Consider the following 12,232-nt stretch of genomic DNA (forward strand, 5'->3'; position numbering starts at 1 on the left):
GGAGGAAACACTAACCACTGAGCAAACTTTTTTTAAACAGCTACGGTTGGGTGAAATGGTGACTGAAAACCATTGTTGTGTAAAGAATAGTTAGAAAACAAAATCCTCCAGAGAATTTAATGAAAGTTTAAGGCATTCATCAGAGATTGACAAACTGCAGGCCTCTGCATATTGTTTGGTTGTGGAAGTTGAAGTTCAACAACCTTGCCACATCCTTGCATACACTGTACAGTGGAAATAAGAAATGAAGCACAAAATACTTAAAGGAAAAGGAAAGGTTAAAACTAAGTAAGCCTTGTCAGAAAGGTCCACCTAAATATACCAGTAAACCTTTAAAGTAATGCTGCTCTGAGTCCTCTGTCAAAAGAAACACTGCATTTCTTCCCTTCTATTGTGTACACATGGGCTTCTGTATCAGACTTCCTGCCTTCAGCTTAAAACTCCTTGCCCCGGGCGTGAGCATGCTCAGTTTGCTCTCCCCCCCCACCTTCTCTGCTGTAATCTGAGCCCAGAGCTATAAGTGAACAGGGAGAGACTCAGGGTAGAATGGTAAAACATTCTATACAATAAATATAGCATTCTATCTTGCACTATTGCAGCTATATGACAATAAAATGCCCTAGTAGCTTTCCTTCTACTTTAAGATTCTCCACACAGAATAAGTAGACTGGGCTCTCTCAGACTAAATGCCTACCTAAGGAACTATGCAGGTTGCAAAAATTGATATGGGCCCAATTTTTGCATTTTGACTCCCTTAATAAATGAGCACTTCTGGCTCAAAAAGGCAGGATCATGTCACTTTAGTATGCAACAGATGTATTTATGTTATGTCGTGACAATGGCGGACCAGAGGTAACATATATGTTATCATCTGCAAAACCTGAAAACTGCGTTATGACAATTACTGCCTGGTCTGTTCAGGTCACCATGGCAACCAGATCGCTATAAGCTATGTTTGTGTTATTAGCGAGATGGGGTTATTGCTGCGTGGAGAGCATATATTGCATAGGGCTTGAACATAGTAGTACTATAAAGCATCTGAGTCTAAATTATACACTTACCTTGGCATCTTCCCTTGAGGACTACTTGGTACCACAACACATGTCTTATAGGCCACAACACATCAATATCAGTAAGGCACACACATTTAGCCCACTTTATGTTTTTAACTCCAGATCAATTCCCAAAAAAGTCTTTCAGACCCATAGGGTAACCTGGTCAAGCAACAAAGTACACAGTACCATGATCAATATCATAATAACAATAATTGACCGGAAGTGAGAGATCAGGAGGTCAGAGCATTATTATTATGTTTTAATTCACGCAAGTACAGTATTCAACTATTGGTATTACATTGTCTATTCACCTATTGGTATAGTTAATCTTAATATAGGATCATGACATATACTACTCAATGGCTAGCATTTGCCTCACACACAGCCTTCAATTTTATACTGATGTTACACTCTATGATTTTGCTAACTTTTTCTTTAGGCCTATGTTTATTCATATGCCTGTTTGGAAAACGATTAACAAATTGTTCCATAAAACGTAAATTACAAAAAAAAACAAGAAAACAAGATAGCAAAAAAATCTGATAAGTCAAAACTTAAGTCAAAACTTGAACTTATTTATTAACCAAACAAAGAGGGAGCAGTTCATAAGGCCCTTAATCCAGCCCAGTATCCAGGTAAAACTTCATTCACTCTACAGTTTAAGTATAGGCAAGTTGCAGTCATCAACCCTCATTAGAGAGGTTACACGGTTAATTAGTGTCAAACCCCAATTCTATATTTTCCAGAAAAAAACCTAAAATGCAGGAAAATGTAAAATGGGGGTACGTAAAAGCAGGGGTTTCCTGTAAAAATGGTGTAAATTGCACAAAAATTAACAATCACTGGGGATAGATAAGGGTTAATGAAAATGGGCCAAAATAATAATGTCAAATGTGGGAGAACATCCAGAAAATGCTCCCACTGGAATGCGTTATAACATGAAGGGACTGTACAAAGAAAAACATTAAATCTGGGAAAATTTAAAATAGGGGGACATAAAATTAGTGTTTCATTGTATGTTTAAAGGGCAAGTCATACCCAAAATAAAAATACTTCTGATTGCTTCCATTGGATACAAGGCCCAGATTTAATAGTGCTGTAGATCTAAATGCTTATGATAAGCATGTAAGTCTACTGTATTATAATAGGTAAGTGTATAAATATAAATACATATGTAGTCTGACACTACGACATACAATTTATTTACCCAAAAGTAATCTCATGTAGTAGTATTTTTTGTAATACAATGCTTCTATTTTTCACTGATGGCAACACCAAAAAAAGTTTTACCTATGGGCACTACCTGTGTCTTGCATTTTGTACGTGGCATCCTCTTTAGTAAATTAGCCCAAATTTTGTTCAGTTCTACTTCAAATTGTTGATACTAAAATCTGATACTACTATAAGTCTTTGTAAGAATGGAATCCATTTATTCATTTCTGTGGTCTGCTGCAATTTTGACCCATCAACCCTGATTGCATAGTGTGAACAGGCATTTGACTGTAATTTAATGGATACATTTGTTTTCTAACTGGTAGGATTCAATTTAAGAACAAACACTCTGTCTCTGTACTCAGCAGCAAGATTAAATTTATAGATGCCAGTAGATACAACAAACCAGAAAAATAACTGTATAATTTTACAGAAGCTCTAACCACTTCTACAGTAAGAAAATGAAATGCTGCATTACAGACAAAAAGAGAACTTATTTGCTTTTTGTGATGTATCGAGGATTTTTTTTTTAAAATTGAAATTCCAAATATTCCACTAGAGCAGGGTTCCCCAACGTTTTTTACCCGTGAGCCACATTCAAATGTAAAAAAGGTGGGAGAGCAACTTAAACATGCAAATATGGGCTGTGGCTTAGTATTTGTAGCCAGTGTGTGGACTGTGAGCCTACAGGAGCTCCTGTTTGCCACTTGCCAGTACAAGGGTCGAAGTGAATTTTCGAATTCAAAAACTTCGAATTTCGAAGTAATTTTTGGGTACTTCGACCATCTAGATTCGAATTGAAAAAACGTTGAATTCGAAAATCGAAGTACTGTCTCTTTGAAAAACTTCGACTTCGCCACCTTAAACCTGCCGAATAGCTGTTTAGCCTATGGGGGAACTCCTATAACCTTTGTAGAGTGTTGGGCTAAGTTTTGAGTAGTCAAAGTTTTTTTTTTTTTTTTTGTAAAATCATTTGATTAGAATGATTTAATTGATCAATCAAACAATTTTTACTTTGTTAAAAAACGGCTGTTTTCCATCGAAAAAATACTTCGACTATCGAAGTATCAAATTCGATGGTCGAATTTCGAAGTTTTTTAACTTCGAAATTCGACCCTTAGTAAATGTGCCCCATAGTTTTTATGCAACTAAACTTTCTTTCAAGGCAGGAATTGAAAAAATAGGTGCCGGATTTGAGGCCACTGGGAGCAATAGCCAATGGGTTGCTCGTGAGCAACTGGTTGTGGATCACTGCACTAGAGATCTGTCAATATGCAAAACAAATGTTGTAGAAGAAAAACATCAGGGTATATTCTTCTCTTTGACTAGCTATAATTACATCTAATATCTAATAAAAGGGGAGCTTTTCAAATATTCTCTGGCATATACAGTATCAGCAGTCCATCGAGAGCTCACATTTGTAATGCCTATAACAAATATATTTTAATGTACTTTGTTTTGGGTGACTAAAGAGAGAGCTACTTCAGATGAATACACAGGAGAGGATTCTAGCCATTAAAAATAATTACTTCTTTTGTAGATTACATGTAATTGTGCATTATAAACCCTAACCTCAAAACTAGGGGAAAGGGCCAATAGGAAGTCTTTTTGTTAACCTACCCTACAAAAGAAATAGCTGCTGCTGAAGGGTTGTGGGTGTATTTGATTATAAAAGTTGTTTTAATACAGGTATGGGATCCTTTATCCTTTTTCTTTGCAGTACTAAAACAGAACCTTGTACTTGCTCCTAACTTGATCCTAGCAAAACCAGCCTAGCATTGGAAAAAAGGAAGGGAAAGAGTAAGCTTATGTACCACATTCTCTTCACAAGTTGGCTGAACTACTGTAGGTCTTTACAAACACTATAAGTAAAAAGTATTTTTTATCCTTTGCCATCACCTTCTCTCCATTATGCAGTATGAGGTGTGGTTAAGGGCACCCTCCCCCCTCAGGTTAAGGAAATCCAGCTGCCTGTTGGTCTTTTATAACCCAGGCACAGAAAATCTCAGACAAACCATGCACTCTGTGAGGGAGTATAAAAAAATCTGACAGCAGGATTTAATGTCCCGATACCACCATGAGGCATATATAAACCAAAAACAAAAAAAATCCTTCAACTCAGTAATTACTTATTATATATTTTTTTTTAATTTGGCTAGAATTAAAAAAAAAACACATCCCCTTACACATTCTGTACTACCCTGGTATGGAAAGTCTCTGCACAAATATCACTAGTTATCACTAACAAAATTAGCTCCAGGAACTTGCACCCACCTATTCATGCAATGCAGTTTCTGATTTATTTAACCAGTTTTGCAATGAAGAACAACAGCTAAAATGTGTCCCTGGAATATGTCAGTGGCCAATGATTCCGTGTTTTTTCACTAGAAAGTCACTGAATTAAATGAATACCCCTTCATCTGCCCTGGAGTTGAACAAGTTGAGTCTGAGAAGGGTTTGTTGTAATGTTTTTGGATAATGCACACATATGGTGGTAGCATCAAATATTAAATAAATGTTGGTCAAAGGTAATTTCAAAGAAAAGCCAAATAAAAGGAAAAAATGCATTCTGTTTTATCCACTGATCTGAAACCAGCAAGAAGTACAGGACAAAACAGCAGTCACACAGTGTGATATTTGAATAAATTGATTTACATATTGTTGAACATCTGCCCAGAACATCTATTTGGAGATGTGCAAGGCTGGGGCTAGGAATAGAAACAGTATAAAGAGGGAGAACAATATTATACATTTCTGGTGGAATAAGTATTTAGCATGTGAAACAAAGTGAACATTCTGTGTGTTTTTATTTTGTATTTTTCCTATAAAAAAAAAGAATTACAGGGCTTGCCTGAAATATTTATATTAATAAAGCCTAATCATGACACAGCATTATAATAAGTCCATGAGCTTTGTTTTTTAGGCTGTGTAAATATAATTATGACAACAATATCTATCTTGTTAAACTCAAATATCTAGCTTTTTACGTGGCATGGTTCCATGAGGAAAGGGTTTCAAGAATATCTAAGACAACTAATCAGCATACAGCTCAAATACCATCCTACTGGTCTCCATACTGGGCACCACCATAAACTCATTTTGGGGGCCGTATTGGACCAGACCCAAAGAGTTTAATATTGAACTTATGTCAAACAAAACATTAAATAATAATTTTGTTGCTGGACATCACAGTATACTTTATAACTGGAATAATAGCGAGGGCAGGATAGACTAAGGGTAGCAACATTTAAAATAAATGTATGCACTCTATGAAGCTCAAAATCTATATACAAAAGGTTTCATAAACAATTCTTTCAGCAATTTTTCAGACACCTCCCTGTGATTTATATACTGTAGCACCTACATATTCTGCAGTGTTTTACAGATGATATACATAAATCACATAATTCCCTGCCCCAGTGGAGCTTACAAGCTGATCATCCCCCTTAAAAATATAACCCCTTCTTCACACAAGAGAACAACACCCACCTCATTCATCTTTGTGTAGCACATTGACAACTAAATGCTTAACATCGGCATTGGTAGGGAATGGCTGCCAAGGCATGGATTTGCCTGATTGTTAAACCGTTAAGTTGCCAAGCAAGCATAGACATTTTTGTTACAATTAAAGGGACTGGTTAACTGAAAAGAAAGACTTTTAGTTAGATAACCCACTCATCAGCCACTCAGCAAATTAGACAGACTTCAGCACTTCAGACGTAAAGCGGCTTTGGATATGTTAAATCGCTCACTGTGAGCTGTAGTTTCCACCCAGTAAATGAACACTTTCACCTGATAGGGGAAAACCAAAATATTATAGCCCACTCATCCTAATGCCCCTTATTATAACTATTATATAACTCTCTCCTCCCCTCTATTCCTTTATCTTGCCTAGCATATGCATATGCCTCTCTTGATGCCCAACATTCTGCCTAATTTATAGCTTACTCCTTCCTTGATAAGGAACTTATGCTGTCTAGTTTATGGCCAATATCCTGAACAGTTTATATCCCACTCATTCCCTAATGACCCTTATCCCCTGTGGCAGGTACAGTCCTCTCATCCACAATTTCCATTTCCTCCTTAATGTATAACACACTAAACCCCTGAAATCACTTACTCGCCCCAATTTATAGTTCACTCTCAGTATTTTCCTGATGTCCTCTATCCCCCTTGAGAAGGTACATACATAGCAGTTACAGACAGCTCCACCACTGATGTCCCTCATGATCCCTAGTTTGCAACTCTCAGCTATGATGCCCCTTATCCTCCCTAGTTTATAGCTAACTCCTCCCCTCATACCCCTTGCCCTACCTATTTCATATGCCAATTATAGGTTGGGACAGCCAGCCCTCCTAGTTTATGTGCCACTAATGATGAGGTTCCTTACTTTCCCTAATTATATCTCCCTCTCTTCTCCATGATGTCCCTTATCTTGCCTATTTTATGTCCAGCTCATTCCATGGTGTTCCTTATCCTCCAGCCCAGATGCCCCTTTATCCTGCCTCTTTCTGGCACAGAGGGCAATCAACCTGACTAATCCAAGCCCTACCCAATAGGGCCCTGCCATGTATTAACACTTTCACTACCAGGCAAAGCATTAGAACAAGTGTCAATGTATCTCAGAGGGTAAATAAGGGGGTACCGGACCAGGCTTTGACCCGGATCTTCAGCTCTCCCTCCTGTGGTTCAGGCATCACTTTCCGGGCCACCCGCAGCTTGTTGAGCCCACCAAAACCGGAGAGTAACACGGCTCTCATGTCTCTGCCATCCCCGGCTCCTCCTCCCTCCGCCGCCTCCTTCGCCACTTCTTTCTCTATCATTTGCTCGGTCTCCTCGGCTTTCTCTGGCCGCTCTTTGGCCATGATGGTCACGGGCGCTGCCTCCTGTTGAATGGGATGCTGCTCGGGCTGAGCTGCGACTGCAGGCGCTGGTCCTAGATTCTACCGTAATGCGCGCTCTAGCGGCGCGGTTCCCTTCTCCGCCTCAAAGCGTCCCGAGCACAGCTGCGCGCACACTCTGAGTAATGCGCCCAAAGAGGAGAGTGGATGGGCAGTTTGATGGATATTGGATAAAGAGGGACACTGGAGAGTGTCAACAAATACATATTCATAAAATACAGGGCACGTGACTATTGTGAGCGTGCTTTGGTACATCACGTTGTACTTAGTGTGACTATCTCATTTTCTGTATCTTTTGTCTGTCTGCATCTTAGGTTCACTGTTTGCTGCTGCAGCACCTCCTGATATTGCTACTTACACAGTGAGCATGAAGCACATGTAATTTTAACAGTTAAAGGGCTTGTTGACTTTTAAATTAATTGTTAGTATGCTGTAGAGAGTGATAATCTGAGACAAATTAATCTGGTTTTGAAGTTATTCAGCTTCTTGTTCAGCATCTCTCCAGTTTACAATTACAACAATCTGCTTGCTAGGGTCCAAATTACCCTAGCAACCATGTATTGATTTGAATAAGAGGCTGGAATATGAATAGGAGAGGGCCTGAATAAAAAGAGGAGTAACACAACGTAGCAATAACGATAAATTAGTAGCCTTACAGAGCATTTGATTTTGTAGATGGGGTTAGTGATCCCCATTTGAAAGCTGGAAAGGCTCAAAAGGGCCAAATAATTAAAAAAACTAAGAAAGATAAAAGAAGACCAATTGAGAAGTTGCTTTACGATTAAGAAATACTTCAACTGCACATCTAAAGAAGTAGTATACCTGATAACATGTACATGCGGGTCCCAGTATGTAGGGAAAACAATGAGAAAGGTAGGAACACGTATTCTTGAACATATTTCGGCGGTTGGTAGGAAAGATTGTAAATCCGCGGTAGCCAAGTACATTATAGATAAACATGGAGGAGCAATTGATATTCAATTTCAAATTATAGATGAACCCCGTTTTGATGTGAGGGGGGGTGATCTGGATAGAAGGTTGTTGATCAGGGAGGCGTTCTGGATTCATCAGCTGAAAACTACAGAAGTTTATGATGGTATGAACAGGGAATGGGAATTATCTTGCTTTTATTGAATGTGTAGGTGGGTGTTTGGATGTGTTGTTTAGATTCCTATATTATCTTTGGACGTGTAAATTATAATTGAATATTGGGGATATCTTTTGAGGTGCAGCCCTATAGAACTGGTTAATATACACACAGTATGGGCTATTTATCTCTTTATATTAGGATAGAATATCGGTAAGGTGTCAGGTCGTGGCTACATTGTGTCTAGGACACATCAAAATATAGACTTTATTGATTACATTGTTGCACATTAAATCACAGGTCATATTGATTATATTGTTGCTTAATGTGGGTGTATTTGTTTTTCCTATAATGATACACTGTTTAGGTATACCTATCGATGTTTGGGTGAATAGGCTTTTACCATGACTTACTCAGTATGGGGTTAACAACTATTGTGGGTGTGTCTACATGTGTGCTTGTAAGGAAGTTGAAGGTAGGCTCCCGACAGCTTCTGATGAAGTGGCAGGACGCCACGAAACGCGTTAAGCGGGCGGCCAAAGTCCATACTTTGCTGCTGTAACTTGAATTTTTATGTATAATAAATAAACTTAGATTTTTTTATATTTTTATACTGGTCTCCTCAGTGCTCCGCTGTTTCTGCTCTTTTCCTTGAGAAGTTGCTTAGAATTAGACATGCTAAACATTCTACAAGTTGATTTAAAGGCGAGCCTCCCCTTAAACGAATAACAGTAGAACTTGGAATAAACAGCTTTCAGCCAGTGATTTTCAAACTGCAAATTTTCATTTATTTTAGCAGTGTAAAATACTACGGGGCAGATATATATATCAAGGGTCGAAGTGAATTTGAGGGAATTTTCAAAGTAAAAAAATTCAAAATGCAAAGTCATTTTTTGGATACTTCGAGCATCTAAAAGGCTACTACGACTTCTACTTTGATTCAAAATAAATATACTTCGATTATTCGACCATTCGATAATCAAAGTACTGTCTCTTTAAAAAAAAATTGACTTCAATACTTCGCCAAATTAAACCTGCCGAAGTGCTATGTTAGCCTAACCTTCTAGAGCATTTTTCCAAGTTTTTTGAAGTCGAAAAAAAATTGTTTCATCATTCGATCGAACGATTTTACTTCAACCGCAAATGGCCAAATTCGATGTAAAAAAACGTTGACTTTGATATTAGAAGTCGAAGTTTTCCAATTCGATGGTCGAATTTCTAAGCTTTTTCTACTTCAAAATTTGACCCTTGATAAATCTGCCCCTACTTGTTTTGGGTAGAGCCCTTTGAAAAAGTGTTTTACACTGCTAATTTTAAAATCACTGACTGAAAGCTGTTTATTCCAAGTTCTGCCGTTATCCGTGAATATTTTTTGGGTTACACAGACTTCTGGAATTACTACAGCTGCGCGAACTTTAATAATTGGTACGTTTGAGTCAGCAATTTGTTATTCTTCAACCACCCCTTAAAACCAGTGTTTGTTTTATATTGTTTTATATTTCAAAAAGTATGAAGTTATAGAACAGACCAGTGTTTGTAGTGCAAATGAGTTAGGAAATACTTCACTTAAAGGGGTTGTTCACCTTCCAAACACTTTTTTTCATTTGCTTTCCATCTTTTATTTTTTTATTGCTTTCCAACAATTGCAGTTTAATGTACCTGACGCTAGTGTCTCAGTCTGGCAGCTCAGTGATCCAGGAGAATTCTGAACGGTTACAGGTTTCTACATTTATTTGATACATTTAGTTGATAAATTTCTCAGCAGTATCTATTGTATCAGCAACTATTGTATCAATTCTAACAGCTGCCTTTTATGAACCTCCGGGATTCTGCTCATCAGGGAGCAGAACCAATCAGGGACAAAGATAACAAAGGTATCAACTAAACATATTTACATGGTTAAAGAATCTGCGACCCCCCCCCCCTTCCCAGAGCTGGTTTAGAAGGTTAAAAATTACATTTTACACTTCAATATTAGAAAAACAGTCACACACAGAAAATAAAAAGTCATTGGAAAAAGTCTATATTTCTGGTGAACTATCTTAAACTGAACTGAAAAAAAGTGTTTGAAGGTGAACAACCCCTTTATCTTAGTGAGGCAGTGTCAATGGTAAGTGTAAACTTTTAAATGCTGGATTCCACAATTATATTTCTATAAATGTCAATTTCCTCTGCATACTCTAGGGAAAGCAACCATCAATACTGCCCTGCAAATCAGTACTGGTGCTGCAGTAGTACAACCATCTTCTGGCTTATACCTGCTCTCCTTTCCAAGCATCCTCTTATGATCTTTATCTTCTCCATACTTCTTATCAGGCCCGGGCTAGCAATCTGTGGGTTCTGGCAAATGCCAGAGGGGCTCCTGTAAGTTGCCATAGACAGTCACTATTTATTGGGCCGGTGGAGGGCTGCTTGGGCCTCTGTGTACTTGGAATGCCAGGGCCTATTGTGAATCCCAGTCCGGACCTACTTCTTATGCAGATGAATTCACTATCATTTCAGTGCTTCTCTTCCATCTGAAATGAGTCTCTGCCACCGCACTCATACCAAATCCTATATACTAATACAGTACTTACAATTTAGCATTTACCAATATCTTTTGTTGTTAAGCATCAGATACATTTCCCGAAGTTTGAACCTAGCACAGCCTTTTGTCGTCTTTACATCATGTCTACCTTCAAATGTCATAAAACTTCCAGATGATTAAACAAGTCAGCGCTAAGAAAAGTTCAGGAGAACAGGTATGCAGCAATTCCAGCAATGTATAGGAAAAAAAAAAAATAAAACCAATAGTGTAGTATTTTTCTTCAAGGATCAAGGGAGATTTGCAGAGACTTTGGATACTCCTTTTTAATCATTATTAGGATCCAACTGCATTTCATCATATCCATGGTTACTCATCACGTGGCATCACTTGATCCATCCGATGAGTATCCGCACATCCTTGAAAAAGTTCCTAATGAGGACCAAAACGTTGGACTTTGATACAACAAAAATAAAGAGGTGAAATTTTTTACATGGGTGTGCCGGTTTTCTGATATTCGTGTATGTATATATATATATAGAAAGGCTGTAGCGGCACGCACTCCGGTTCAATAAAATTCAACTTTTATTTATCTTAAGTGATACATAATAAAAGCATTATATATATATATATATATATATATATATATATATATATATATATATATATATATATATATCCTACTATATATGTTACTGTGGTTGGATAATGAATTTACATCATCTCTTTGGGGGTTGGGCTATGGTTGTACATTTTAATGCTCAGATCTAGTCACTGTTATACAAAGTGCTTAAATAAGTCCCAGACCAATACTTGTCTCTTTAAATACAGCCATATATATATATATATATATATATATAATATATATATATATATATATATATATATATATATATCTATATATATATCTATATATATATCTATATATATATATCTATATATATTGTCCCAAAATATTTGACATTCATCTCAGAGAGAGAGTTCTTTTCAATGCAAATGTCCGCTAAAATAATAGAAGCAAAAATGCTTGTCACTTTTGGGCTATAAGTAAAAACACGATTTGAGTCCCTCTCTAGGACCAGTCCCATTCTGAGATTCCTGACAGCAAAACAAAAATTCCAAAAGGTCCTGTACCTTAGCTAGACCTCAAAGGTCACTTTTACAGTTGATTTGTATTTTAGCTGGCGGGAAGGCAGTACGGGGAGATTAGTCGACCCGCAGAACAGGAGATTTGTTGCTGGTCGACTAATCTCCCCGTCTGCCACTAGCCTAAGGGTATAGATACACACTGTCAGATTCTGGGAGATTAGTTGCCCAGTGAGTGCCATCCCACCAGCGATTTTCATTCTAGCCGGCGGAAATTCAGGGGAAGGCAGTTTGGGGAGATTAGTCACCCCGAAGAAGAGGAGATTTGTCGCCGGGCAACTAATCTCCCCAAATCTGGCCGTGTGTC

The 12,232-nt window shown here is 37.8% G+C and overlaps 1 protein-coding gene across 1 annotated transcript in view; it reads right to left on the reverse strand.

Annotated features, from left to right (window-relative positions):
- Nucleotides 1–7,272, reverse strand: part of vat1l.L (vesicle amine transport 1-like L homeolog) — a 43,037-nt gene extending 35,765 nt beyond the window's left edge. The window contains exon 1 of the mRNA XM_018257886.2: nucleotides 6,918–7,272. Coding sequence (XP_018113375.1) covers nucleotides 6,918–7,132 — 215 coding nt within the window. The 5' untranslated portion in view covers nucleotides 7,133–7,272. The remainder of the gene's footprint in view (nucleotides 1–6,917) is intronic.
- Nucleotides 7,273–12,232: the final 4,960 nt, after the last annotated feature.

Source organism: Xenopus laevis, chromosome 4L (assembly GCF_017654675.1).
Source record: "Xenopus laevis strain J_2021 chromosome 4L, Xenopus_laevis_v10.1, whole genome shotgun sequence".
In the NCBI taxonomy this organism is placed as follows: Eukaryota; Metazoa; Chordata; class Amphibia; order Anura; family Pipidae; genus Xenopus; species Xenopus laevis.